General features: G+C 32.9%; 1 protein-coding gene across 1 annotated transcript; it reads left to right on the forward strand.

Moving 5' to 3' along the window:
* Window positions 1-10,334: 10,334 nt before the first annotated feature.
* On the forward strand, window positions 10,335-12,019 carry LOC132605198 (amino acid transporter AVT3B-like). The gene has a single exon (XM_060318414.1). The coding sequence runs from the start codon at window positions 10,626-10,628 to the stop codon at window positions 11,904-11,906; it is 1,281 nt and encodes a 426-aa protein (XP_060174397.1). The 5' UTR covers window positions 10,335-10,625; the 3' UTR covers window positions 11,907-12,019.
* Window positions 12,020-14,792: the final 2,773 nt, after the last annotated feature.

Here is a 14,792-nt window from a genome sequence, read left to right on the forward strand (position 1 = left end):
GATGTTGGTGGAAATAATCCACTTTTAGGTCATGAGGCAATGCAACAACATTTTACCGACACTTTTAATGAAGATGATGATGATGATGAAACACAACCCCCCGAAAATCCCACAGGAGATACATGTCCTGCACAATCACATACACAAGACAAATCGCCTAGAACTCATAAGCCAACAACTAAAGTTTGGAAATTTATGACTAAAAATAGGGAAAACCAATCAGCTACATGTACCCTATGTGGACAAGTATTTAGTTTTAAGCAAGGAACTGGAAAGAATGGTGGAACGGGTACACTAAATGGTCATATGAGAACCAAACATATGGATGTTTGGGGAGAGCAAACGGGTTCAAATGTGGGGGGTATTCAAATGACGATAGACCTACAAACCGGTAGAAATTTTAAGTATGACAAGAAAAAAGAGCGTGTAGAAATAGCTAAAATGGTAGCTTATGATTGTTTACCATTTTCCTTTCCCTCGGGTTTGGGGTTTGTTACTTACATTCAACGTTGTTATAATCCGTTATTTGAGGGTATTCCTAGAAGTACTTGTAGAGCTGATGTTATAGATTTGTTTAAAAAATATAGATTTTATTTGCGCCATGTATTTAATTCTTTAAATTGTAATGTTTGTCTTACCGCTGATTTGGGTCTTAGTCTTAACAAGTTAGATTTTTTTGCTATTACATGTCATTGGGTTGATGACAACTGGGTTATGCAAAAAAGAATTATAGCTTTTTTATATGATGAAGGAAAATGTCGTCACGATGAAATTTTTTTAGCGGATTCAATGTCTACTATTATGAGATTTTTTAACATTTATAGAAAAACACTTTGTATTGCTTTAGATAATACTTCTAATAATACAAAGGCGATAGGTCTTATAAAAAGAGAACTAAACCCTCCGCTAAGAAATATTTTTCACGTAAGATGTAGTTGTCACATTTTAAACTTAATTGTTAAAGATGGTCTTGTGCATTTTGAAGATTCTGTTCAAAGAGTTAGAGATGCGGTTGCGTTTCTTTTTTGTAATGCTAATAGGGGAAGAATTAGAGATTTTAAGAATGCTTGTGTGGAAAATAACCTTAGACCTAGGAAAATTCAAGTAGAAATTGAGACTAGGTGGAACTACACTTACATTATGCTACAACAAGCATATGAGTATAGGATTCCCATACAACAAGTTCACAACAAATATAATATTAATAGTGCGGATTGGTTAACTTTTATGCATTGGGAAGATGTTAAAGAATGTGTTGACCTCTTAGAAAATTTTTATAATGCAACTCTTTCTTTTTCTAGACAATTCTATCCCACAGTAACCGGAATTTTAGCCTACTTAGCGGAAATAGCTAGAGTTTTACAAGAGTATAAATATAAACCCGGTTATCAAGTGGTTATTTTTGAAATGATAATCAAATTTAAGAAATATTTTTTTCCCATCCCAACTTTATTTATATTGGGTTCTCTTTTAAATCGTTGTTTAAAAGTGTCTTATACTAAAAATTTGGTTAGTCAAATTTATACATTTTTAGAAATTGAAGAGGGAGTTCAACCATCTTTAGCTGAAGCCGAACTCGCTATTGATGATGAGTTTGTAAAGTTTTTACTCATTATTCTAGTTTGGAAGAACGTGCTACACCCGTTGCTCCACGCCCTACTACTTCTCAGAGTAGCAAAAAGGGCTTGTCGGGTTTAAAAGTTTTACATTCACAGTCAACTTCTTTTTCTACTGCAAACTTTGATGAATATAACTTTTATTTGATGCAGCCAAATGTGGATATCAAGGAACTGGATGACTTGGACGTCTTAGCATGGTGGAAGAAGTACAAGGCAAGTTATCCGGTACTTTCAAGAATGACTGGAGATATCCTTACGGTTCAAGTATCAACCGTGGCTTCGGAGAGCGCATTTAGCCAAGGAAGACAGCAAATTGGAAACCATAGACATTCATTATCCGGCTTTAGCTTGCAAGTACTAGTGTGCATTCGTGATTGGATAAGATCGGAGCGACGCAACCAAAACTTAGAAGCGGAGGAAGGCGAAGAGGAAGAAATTGAAGATTTGATAGCTAGTGGACCGGACCAAATGGAAGACTTTGAAGATATTTCCATGACCGAATATGATGTGGGGGGAATTAACGAAATGGTTCAAAATTGGTGATTTTATTATTCTACTATTTCTGTACAACTCATGTATTATTTGCAAGTTAAAAAAAACTACAACTTGCAAATAAATGTTATCCAAGAATGAATAAAATATATGGTTCATTGAGTTTTCTTCTATTTACTTGTGTTCATATTTTTACTTTTATTAAGTTAGGAATATACCTAAAATATACTAAGAATATACTTATAATATACATCTACTTAAATTAAAAATTAGAAAGTTATATACTTGAAAAATAACTAAAATATACTAAGAATATACTTATATAAATAACTAAAATATATTAAGAATATACTTATATAAGTATATTCTTAGTATATTTTAGTTATTTTAGTTATATATATATATGTTTAAGTTATATATAACTTATATATATGTATAACTTACATAAACATATTTATATATATTAAGTTATATAACCTAAGTATATTGATATATATATTGATATATATATAAGTATATTCTTACTATATTTTAGGTATATATATATATATATATATATATATATATATATATATATATATATATATATATATATATATATATATATATGTATACGTATATACGAATTTATAAACTTAGAAAAAAATTAAGCTATAAATAACATAAGTTATAATATATAAGTTATAAGTATATATAGTATACTTAAACATATATATATATATATATATATATATATATATATATATATATATATATATATATATATATATATTACTATATTATATAAGAGCAAATGTGAGGACTTTTGTAGTCCTCACAATAATTTCCCAATTTTTTAAAAACTTTTTAATTAATTACTTTTATGTCCTAATCTTATTTATTTAAGTTAATTTTTTGATTTTTTGTTTTTAAGGTCTACTTTTCAAAAGTTATCGAACTTGGGGGCTTTTGTAGTCCTCACAATAATTTCCAAATTTTAAAAAAAAAATTAATTAATTACTTTTAGGTCCTAAACTTATTTATTTAAGTCAATTTTTTTATTTTTTATTTTTAAGGTCTACTTTTCAAAAGTTATCGAACCTCCTACCTCATTTTTCATGTTCTTTGGTTTTCTGGTTGGTGCTCGATATCCGCATTTGAGCCCAATTAATCCAGATAATTCGCACTGTATCGCGCCTATTCGGGGGTAGCGCTTCCTCCAAAGAGTTTTTTTCCATATCCATGTTTGAACCCCTAATCCTTAATTAAGAGAGGAGCAGCTCCATCCGCTGCACAAGTTAAATTATGTATTTGTCTTAAAAATTCATTAACTATGTATAGATTATTTATTTAGAATTAAATAACTTCAGAAAATTAGGATACATAAGTTATAAATGTCAAATTCTGGCTCCACGTTTGATTTGAAGTAAATAATTTCATCAAAATGGAAGTTAAAATATTAAAGGAGTGGAATGAAAATTTTGCTTTCATATAACTACCCACTTGTGGGACTACAATGGGTATATGGTTGTTGTTGTTGTTGTACACTTGTACTAACACAAATTATATCTCTTTAGTTAAAATATCTACTTTTATATCTTGAGTTTGGGCCCGGGCTTAGTGTTACGTCCCGTATTTTTATACATTGGGGCAACCCGGAGTAACTATGATAATTTAAGGCCAAGACCATTCCGGGAATTGAAGTCAGAACTTTTGACCATTTGATTTTATTTTGAGCTATAAGTTATATAAGAAATTGTTGGTATTGAACACTTAGGAAAAATTGGGACCACAATTAATAAATTTGGAATTTAAAAATTTAGCCAAAAAAAAAGGCATTGTGGCCGTGTAAGTGGGGAGTTGGTCCCACACATTGTATGGCCAATTTTAATTGGTCCAACACATTGTGTGGGCCAAATACAATAGGAGATATTTTAAGGGGACTTAAAAGATGACCACTTAGTCATCTTTCTCTCATTTCACATTCCCACACTTAGAAAATAAAGCAAGAAGTTGAGGAACCAAAACCATGGCTCACGGCCAAGACCATGGAAAACCAAGATCATTTTGAGCCACTCTAAAAATATTTCTTGGGTACAAATCAACTAATTAGAGGTCCCTAAGTAACTTGGAAGCATTGTTGGAGTGATCAAGTCTTTCATTTAAGAGATTTGCAAACCCTAGCCTATTGGTGGATTGAAGAAGAAAGGTGAGTTCTAATCTTGTTTTTGAGTTATAAATGTTGTATGCATATTATAGTATGTCAATATGGATGAAAAATTATGAAATGTAGTATGTTGGAAGTTGGGTCGTGTATGGTGTGTGAAGTTGTGTAAATGAGTGTTGTGACTAAGTGAAGAATTAACTCTATTTAGTATGTTGATTGTTGTAGGGTGAAGAAATGAATGAGAACTATCGATGTATGTATATAGGTGGGTATGTAGCCGTGTATATAGCCTCCAATTTGTAGCAAAGAATGAATTAATATCGCTTAGCGTCGAAATGGTTGTTGTGATGACTTTTATGTTGGAAATGAGAGTTTAATGTCCCGAAATTGATATGGTGAATGTGCGGACTGATTTGGAGAATTGATGCACTTAATGTAATCTTTATTTATGAGGACCATCAACATATGTATATGTGTAGTGTGGACGAATGTGGGTCATATAATATGTCGAAGACCGCATTATTATCGCTTAGCGTTTTAGTTGTCGTCGTTATGAATTCTAGTCGGAAATGAGCATTTTAATGACTCAAGATTGATGTTGAGATTGTGTGGGCTGATTTGCTTGCTTGTTGTGCGTTTGACGTAATTTGTATATTTATGAAAATGACATTGTTATATTGTGGATTGTTGATACAAAACATGAATTGAAATTGAGGAATGTGAAATGAGGGTTGTTCTTGGTTTTTGGGGGCTGTTTTCGGCCACATTGGATTAAATTATCGGATTGTTGGAAAAAAATTGTGAATTGTTTAGAATGTCTTTGAATATTGTTGGTAAAGATTCGGGTTGATAATTGGATGTACGAGCGATATTGTGGCTTGAATGTAAGCCGTCGAGTTAGTTATTATGAATGTTGTTGAATGATGAAAAAGAGAGTATTAATGTAATATTGCATTTCGAATTGATTATCGATGTTGCTAGGTTGGTTATTGTGGTTGTTGTTGTTGATTTTGAGCGAGATAAATTCTCGGGTTGGCCTATTTACAGGGGAAATGCTGCCGAATTTCCTGTAGAATTTAGAGTTAGTTTGGGATAAATAAATTGCTTAAGTGCCTATGGTTAATATTGGATATTCGTTGGCATATTTGTAGGCCTTGGGGAGCCCGAGGCGTAGATTGGGATTAACTTTAGATCGGTTAGCTTGGAGGGCGTTCGAGGTATGTAAAGCCCCAACCTTCCTTCTTTTGGCATGCCTTAGCTTGGATAGGCTAGATTACGAACCTTTAGGAAAATCCTATGATTCGAAATCCGAGCACGATATGATCTATATATATTCCTTGGCACTCTTATGTATGATTTGATAAAAGTATGAACCATTACGTCTTTGAAATAATCGCCTTCCGAACTTTGTATAAAAAGGTTTCACTTTAAAGAATTTCGAAATTTTTGAATGCCATATCTTTCGCATAAAGGCTCGGATTGTTTTGATATTTTCGTATGAGTTTGCATGGCTTATGATGAGTATGATTTCTATAGGCGGGCCCGACTCGGATAAATACCCTTCCGTGGGTCCCACGACGTTCTTTTATGTAATTCGGAGAACTTTTGAAAGAATTTGATATAACTATTACTTCGATTTGCAAGTATGATCATTTTACTTATGTTTGAGGTTATGATAATGATTTTATGCATATGACTACTCACGACTCTACTCGTGCATTCTGTTATTCCCTTCGCCGAGTCCCGGGCCGGTTCTGTTGTCATGCGCACTTTGATATACTCCGGAGTTATGTTGTGCTTATGGTTCACCGAGCTACTCGCCAAAGAGGGTCGGGTTCCACTTATATATGATGTTATGGTGTGTATGGCGTTATGCTGGGTTATGATATGTGACGGGGATTCGGAGATTTGAAACCTTTCTGGTGTGATGCTGTGTTATGGCGCCATCGACGGGCGGGCGACCATATTCTTCTGTACCTTCTGCATGACTTACATATTTTTAAAGTAAACATTTTGATACGATGGATTTGTACCTATTCTCTGTACTACTATTTCGTTTATGTCTCAGGTTTGCTTCTGTATATTCTGCTTTGCATACTCAGTACATATTTCGTACTGACCCCCTTTCTTCGGGGGCTGCGTTTCATGCCCGCAGGTACAGACGCACAGTTTGGTGATCCACCAGTCTAGGACACCCCCTTCTGCCGTTGGAGTGCTCTTCTCATTTCAGAGCACATATTTTGGTATACATTTTGTTCGTTGTGTATGTACATATTTGTTCAGGGGTATGGCGGGGCCCTGTCCCGCCATATGTTCTGTTGGTCTGTTTAGAGGTCTGTAGACGTATTTGTGGGTGTGTGTGCCTACTTCTGTACAGATGTGTTTGTATGACCCTATTCGTTATGGCAGCCTTGTCGGCGTGCACTTTGTATATGTTTTGGGCCGTTGCGCCATCCGTTAGCCTTGTCGGCTTTTGATACATCTGTTAGCCTTGTCGGCTTTTGATACATTTGATAGCCTTGCCGGCTTTTTGACATATATATATATATATATATATATATATATATATATATATATATATATCCGCATACGGTTGCGTTGAGATGTGTTTGAACAGTTTGACATGGTTTGAGACGGCATAGAGCATTTATGGTCGTATATGCTATTTGTGTGTGATTTGATTGAACAAGTATGTCAGGGTGCCCAACTAGGGCGCCAGTCACGGCCTACGGGGCTGGGTCGTGACACTTAGCACGGGCCTCACATAACTAGTATATATATAAGTTATATAACCTAAGTATATTGATATATATACGTATATTCTTACTATATTTTAGGTATATGTAGTATAACACTATAACTTAAGCATATAACTTAATATATATATATATATATATATATATGTATACAAAAAGCACTATTCTGTATTGCTGACTTGCTGTTAGCCTGTTAGTCAGTAGATATTTAAACTTTACTTATAAACTTGTATAACATATGTAAATATACCTACAATATACTAATAAATACTATAATATATATATATATATATATATATATATATATATATATATATATATATAATACAAAAACAAAAAAAAAGGGTTTTAACGACTTTGAACTGGACCGGTTCCGGTTTGGGATTTCAAACCGGTAAACCGGAACCGGTTAAGCGGTTCCGGTTTTTTAACCGGAAACCGGCCGGTTCCCTAACCGGTTACCGGTCCGGTTCCGGTTAGCCCGGTTGACGGGTTTAGGCTAGTGATACTATAGCCTGGGCCAAAGCTTCTGCAAGCTAAAAGTGTGTTTTTTAAGTTTTTATTTTGGAGAGTTGAAGTATTTGGCTGATCTTTTAGGATGTTTTTTAGTAGTAGCGGAAACTGCTTTAAGAAGCTAAAAAATAGGTTTTTTGGTGAAGCATTTTTTGAAAGTTTGGTCAAGTACAAATTATTTGCTCTCTAATATTAACAAATGTATTTTTTCAAATTGACAAGTCAAACACAAACTACTACGTATTCTTTAAAAAAGAAATCAAAAAGCACTTATTACCAAAAAAGAAAAATCAAACCAAGCAGATTTTGTAAAGTTGACCAAATATGCTATAACCATGATAATTAAGAGAGTGAGTTACTACTTGAAATAAATGATTAACAAAGTGAGAAAGAGAGAAACCGTTAACCACCATCAGATAAAAATATATGATTGGATTTAAGTTATATACATTGATACAATATTACTCTAAAATTTTATAATATCAATGTATTCTATATATGATAGTAACCCTCCGGTCCAAGATAATTGACGTTTTAAGTTTGGGCACATGAATTAAGGAATACACTCACTCCTAAAAGTTAAGAGGACCTTTGACTAAGATACCCGTAATTATGATTTTTTTTTTGTTCTTCTTAGGTTGACATAATTAACATGGGAATATGAGAATGTGTCAAGGGCGAATTTGAAAAAGAGAACTAAATACTTTTTTGATTTTGTGAAACCTCAATTATTTTGGACCGGAGGGAGTATCAATTACTCCCCAGTCCCTAAATACGTGTTGTTTTAGCTCATTTCACCCTCATTAAGAAATCAATAAATAGAATGCGTAGTTTACTAAATTACCCATATTTTGACTATTAAATGTTTCTTGAGAATTAAGCACTACTAAAAAGTAGTTCTTCAATATAAGGGTATAGTTAGAAAAAGATATTAATTTTTGTCTTGAATCTCTAATTCAACTGTTATTTCTCAGGACAGTTTTTTTTTTTTTTTTTTGCTAACATGACATTTATTTTGGGATGGATGGATTAATACTTATCATAGAGATTTACATGTATTATATTATAGGTTTTACACAATAAGTGCATATAACTAAAATTTTATGTGGTTAAGGTAAGAAATCATTTATTGCATATTAGTTGTAACCTAATTAAGGCAAGCTTGTCAATTCTCTTAGTTGGATAGATACTAATTATGATGTCCCAACCTGAGTCATTAGGTGACCATAATTGTAGATCTTCTGAAGGATTATAAATCATAGAAGTTACATAAGATAGAGATAAGGTTGTCAGGAAAGTGCAAAAAATGTCTTGAAGGAAATTGATGGAGTTGAATTCGACAGTTACAAACATTGAAGTTTTAATAAAACGAATGAAAGAGAAGAAACATTAAGTTATAGAGGCTCATAAACGTAGTGGGTCGGTTTATGTACTTTTGTAAGGGGACTTATATGGCTAAATAAATAACTCTTTCATTTGTATATTTTCTTATATCTATGATGATGTGAATGTTGCATCTTTCATATGTTTTAAAGCTCCTAATTCATATGCGTATATGGGTAGTACTGTTGATGTGTATAGTGATAGTTTGCTCATTCAAAGTTAAGGTATCGGGGTGCCAGTCCGTCTCACCAATTTTACAGCATGACAAAATGGATTTTAAGTTATAGTTTTAAAAATTTCAGCAGTGACAATCAAAATTCTAAAGTCCTCATATGCACAATAGAGTGTAAGAGTAACGTGCAAGGCAGAGATTGAAGGAGGCAAGAAGGTTCAATTAAATCCCTTGCTGAAAGATTGGATTGTACAACTAGTGGAAAAATGAATTTTTAGTTATATATAAATTGTTGATTCCACCTTGACCTAAGGGAAAATGTTTTTTTTTTTTATATATATATATAAATTTTACCTACCCGATATCCGGTACTCATATAGGGCTCCGACTAATCCGGATCCGTGTAAGACCCATTTAAGGAGGAAACACTCTCTAATAGAATTTTTTCCATATCAAGAGTTTGAACACGAGACTTCTAATTAAGCATGGAGGGATCATACCCATCCTACCACAACCCTTATTGGTAAGAGAAATTGTTGTAACGTGGTAAAAGGGGCTAAAAATCATTCTAGGGAAAAGTTCAAATCCTAGGTGTGACGTTTTAATTTCTCTTTCTAATCCTCTTCTGTGAATTTTTATTGAGAAAGTGTAACTTAAATACATAATTAAATTGTTATTGCATATAGATAGAGTCGGGAGGGATGCCTCATATTCTTGTTCTGGTGATTAATAAAGCTTTCTTTTCAACAAAAAAAATACACCGTTATGCGCGTTAAAGTAAAATAAAATCATAAAAAAAATAACGGTAGATTTTTGTAACAAAATTTATAAACAAATATTCAATTTATAATTTGAATGAACTTAATTTATAATTTATAATAATGTATAATATAATTTAAACTACAGGTAAAACACCAAGATAATCATATACAATAAAAAAAATACTTAAAGGGAAGTATTGATAATTACAAGGGCAAAATACACATTCCGCTGATAAAGAGGAGAGAACGTCAATTGTTGATAGTTAGAAGGAGAGTTGTACAGCAAAATAGGGGGTCTAAATTAATTTCATAAACTGTAATATCCATTCACATTCACAATGAATAGGCAGGCATAAACTTCTTTCTAACCATATCTATCCACTAATAAATGGAATATCAATAATTAGTACTCCAATATGATAAATATCTTTCTAACCATAACAAATACATACATAATAAATAGAATTAGTTAACAAAATGCATCTTTGCCACAGAATTCTCCTTAGAAGTAGGAGAAGTTATATATCCAATAAACAACTGGACACATTGCTTCATAACAGCCTCTGAACTTACCTTAAACGCAAAGGTGTTGTCAAGATTTTGATAACTACAGGTGTCATAATAGAGTAGATCTCATGTGATAGGTAAAAGAATCAAACAAAACAAAAATAAAATGGTTTCCTACATCCATTAGAATTCATCCCTTTGATCACAACATTCACACCCCCTTCTCTTCCCTAGACGCTCTGTTCTGGTCGCAACCGTCATTCCACCTCTGCCATTATGGCCAATGGGGAAGTTGCCATTGGCGAATCATCAACAAGACCACTTTTGCCTAAAGAAGAAACCCCTCTTCTTGAAAACTCATCAAAATCTTGTCTTCCAAAGACATTTGCCAACTTCTTCATTGCTATTGTTGGTGCTGGCGTTCTTGGTCTCCCTTATACATTTATGAGAACTGGTTGGATCACTGGCGTTGTCACGCTTTTCTCTGTTGCAGCTTTAACGTACCATGGCATGATGCTTCTCATTGATACAAGAAAAAGACTTGATCTTTCTCTAATTGGTGATTCCAAGATTTCGTCGTTTGGTGATCTTGGTTTCGTTGTTTGTGGTCCGATAGGTAGATTTGCTGTTGATGTTATGATTGTTCTATCTCAATCTGGATTCTGCATTGGATATCTCATTTTCATCGGCAATACTTTATCTCATCTTATAAGTTTGTCAAAAGGTTTTGATATTCCTCTTTTTTCCTCGGCCAAGAGTTTGTACATATGGGGTTGTTTGCCTTTTCAATTGGGATTGACTGCTATTCCCTCATTGACACTTTTAGCCCCATTGAGTATATTCGCTGACGTTGCACAGATCGGTGCAATGGGTGTTGTTATGGTTGAGGATGTGCAGACTTTTACGAACCAATGGCCATCGGATATAGAGGCATTCGGGACACTATCAACATTCTTTTATGGTTTGGGTGTGGCTCTTTATTCATTTGAAGGGGTTGGAATGGCTATACCTTTAGAGTCAGAAATGAAGGACAAGTCAAAGTATGGGAAAATATTGGCCTTGTCAATGTTCTGGATTGCTTTGATGTATGGGACATTTGGTGTCATGGGGTATTTTGCATTTGGTTCAAGTACAAAGGATATAGTCACATCCAATATGGGGAAAGGACTATTAAGCACAATTGTAAAATTGGGGCTTTGCATTAATTTGTTCTTTACATTTCCCTTGATGTTGAATCCAGCATTTGAGGTATTTGAAAGGAGATTTTCTGATGGAAATTACAGTGTGTGGATGAGATGGATACTTGTTTTGGGAGTGACAATGGTGGCTTTGTTGGTTCCAAATTTCGCGGATTTCATGTCATTGGTTGGTAGCAGTACTTGTTGTGTTCTAGGGTTCGTTTTACCAGCATTATTTCATTATCAGGTATTCAAAGGAGATATGGATCGAAAAGGCGCTTTTTTCGATTTGGGATTAATAGCCTTAGGGGTGTTTTTTGGGGTTTCTGGTACTTGGTATTCCCTAGTTGAGATGTTTTCTCAAGGCAAAATTGTTTAATATGCTCCAGCTTATGTTACCATTCATCAGTTACTACTAGTTGGATCAGCTTATGATTCTTGAATACAAATTTGATTATGTGATTGTGATTTAGCACTAATTGTTTTTGAGCTTTTGGTTTCTTGATCATTGATGCTTTTCACTTGCTTTAAGAAAAAGACTCGTGAACATGACATGAGTTGCACTTGAAGAACTAATTTGGGGTCCATTTGTGACCATCTTCATTGATATGCATAGGCAAATAAGTTACTTCCTTCGTCTAAAAAGATTGTCTTCGTTTCACTTAACATTTAGTTTAAGAAATAAAGGAACACTTTTGAAATATGTGGTCCCAAAACAAACCTTAGATATTTGTGTGGTTGTAAATCATCTCATAAAATTAAATTGTTTCTAAATATATAAATATGTCAACTTTTAGGACAAACAAATAAAAGACAATTTTTTTTACGGAGGGAGTTTAAACTTACTCCGTGTTTCCCAATTTATGTGGCGCTTTTTCCTTTTCAAGATTTGGACTTATGTAAACATTGACTAATATTTTAAAAGGAAAAGGTGCAAATATACTCCTCGACTTTGCGATTTAGAGCATATATACCCCTCGTTAAAAAAGTGATTCATATATATCCCTGTTGTTACACAAATGGTGCAAATTTACCGTTGCCGTTACACAAATGGTGCAGATATACCCATTTTTCTAACAATGTTTAAAAAAAAAAAGATTCTTTAGCTTATTTTTTAATTAAAAAAAATGTCACGAGGCTTTGAAAAAATAAGACTATCATTTTCTTTAGTAAACTTATTTCTCTAAAGCTACATGGTAATTTTGTTTTATGAGCGGTCGACTCTAGCTCATTTAAAAAAATGAGTAGACTTATTTTTTTTAAAGCCATAGGAATATTTCATAAACGAATCAGAACCGACCCACTGAAAAAAAAATTACCACGTGGCTTTAACATAACAAGTCTACCAAAAAAAAGGGTAGACTCATTTGTTTAAAGCCACATGCATTTTTTTAATTAAAAATAAGATAAATATTTTTAAAAAAAATCATAAGCGAAAAGGGTATATTTACACTTGTGTAACGGCAGAAGTATATATGCACCACTCTTTTAACGAGGGGTATATCTGTTCTAAATCTCAAAGTTGAGGGGTATATTTGCACCTTTGCCTTATTTTAAAATATATTATTTCATCTTATTGACGTAAGAAAAATTACAACTTATACTACTACTACTTTTCATATAGTTTTTAAAAATCTAAATTTTAATTTTAGAATATGGAATTGACTTAATCCAATTTAGCTTCAAAAATTAGTAAAATTAACTCTTTAGAAGTGATAAGTGACACATAAATTGGGAGAGATAGTAGTTTATTTCAAGATTTACTACACCTATTGTTATATCTGATTTTCATAATGTACTTCATGATTTGCATTTGGTAGAATCATCACGTGTACTTAACTTATATCCACAAATACTCATTGGAAAAGTCAGAAAGAAAGGTAATCGATCATGTGCAAGATATTTCCATCGGAAGATACATTACCTTTTTTTATACCCAGTCCCTAATACCCGTTTTAGAGCTTGGATAAATTAAGTTCGCGCTGCGTAAGGTCAATTAAAAAAAAAGCGCTCCCTAAAAAAAATAATAACACCTTAATTACGTGTAATCGCAGTTGGACTTTTTTGAATTTTCTAAATATCTCAACTTTTTATATATCTAATTCGTTAGTTTTCAGTACTTTAAGAAAGAAAAAGAAAAGCGTAGACAACTTTGTATAAATCCATCTATAAAATCAACATAATGTTAAGTGATTAATATTTGATAAAAAACCGCATTACAACCTTTTCTCAAAGTTATTCAGTTTATGTCGATAGATTTATCCTTCCGCCGTCCCATATTATTTGTCCACATTGCTATTAATGTCCGTCTCAAAATACTTGTCAATTTACAAAATCAAGATAGAATTGGTTAAGTTTCCTACTTTGCCGTTAACATTAACTGTTTTTTAAGGTACCAATATTGATTAGAGTGCAATTAATTAGACATATACAAGGGTAATTTAGTAAAAATATACTTTTATTTATAAGTTCTTAAAGGGGGTGTGAAAAAAAAAGTAAACAAGTGATATGAGACGGAGGGAGTATGTCATTACGAAATACATATATATCATTTGAAAGTGTTAGTTTTATTGGTATTGTTCCCTCTAATATGACATCTTGAGACCTAAAAAATAAAAAATAAAAAAGGAAAACATTAACAACTGCTTAAATGTAAATTTCATTTATACACTCAAAATATGGCTTGTTTCAATGGATACTTGAACACATGATAAGTTTATCAGTGTTCAGAGGCGTTTTTGGGGCGAGCCCTTGGGCGGGGCGTACCACAAACACCTCGGGGCATAAATGAAAGGCGTAGATCCATAAGGCGTATGTCCTAGAATTTGGGGTGTAAGTTCCGGACGCAAAAGCGTAGCCCCGGGCGTAAAGGCGTACGCTCCACGCGTTAAATTTGATTTCTTATTGTTTAAAATGTATTTTTGCTATAAATTATGATTCTTATTATTGGTATAATGATATTTATACTTTATGTTATCATGTTTTCATGTTATACTGATTTTTCCTAAAATATATAAATAAAAAAAGTAACTCGCATAGAAATAACACTACCATAAATACTTTTTTTAGAGGATTATGCCTGAAATTGATATGATAGAGATTTCATAGCACTATGTTCCTGAAGCAACTTTATCCATTTGTTGTCATTGCTCTTACACTTTTTGCCCTTCTCCTTCTTAGGATATACAAATAAAAGTCAATGCAAATATTAGTTGAGGTCGGGAAGGATTAATAGATCTGGAGATGATTGATGAAGTGAATGAAG

The sequence above is a fragment of the Lycium barbarum genome, chromosome 8 (assembly GCF_019175385.1).
Source record: "Lycium barbarum isolate Lr01 chromosome 8, ASM1917538v2, whole genome shotgun sequence".
NCBI classification, from domain to species: domain Eukaryota; kingdom Viridiplantae; phylum Streptophyta; class Magnoliopsida; order Solanales; family Solanaceae; genus Lycium; species Lycium barbarum.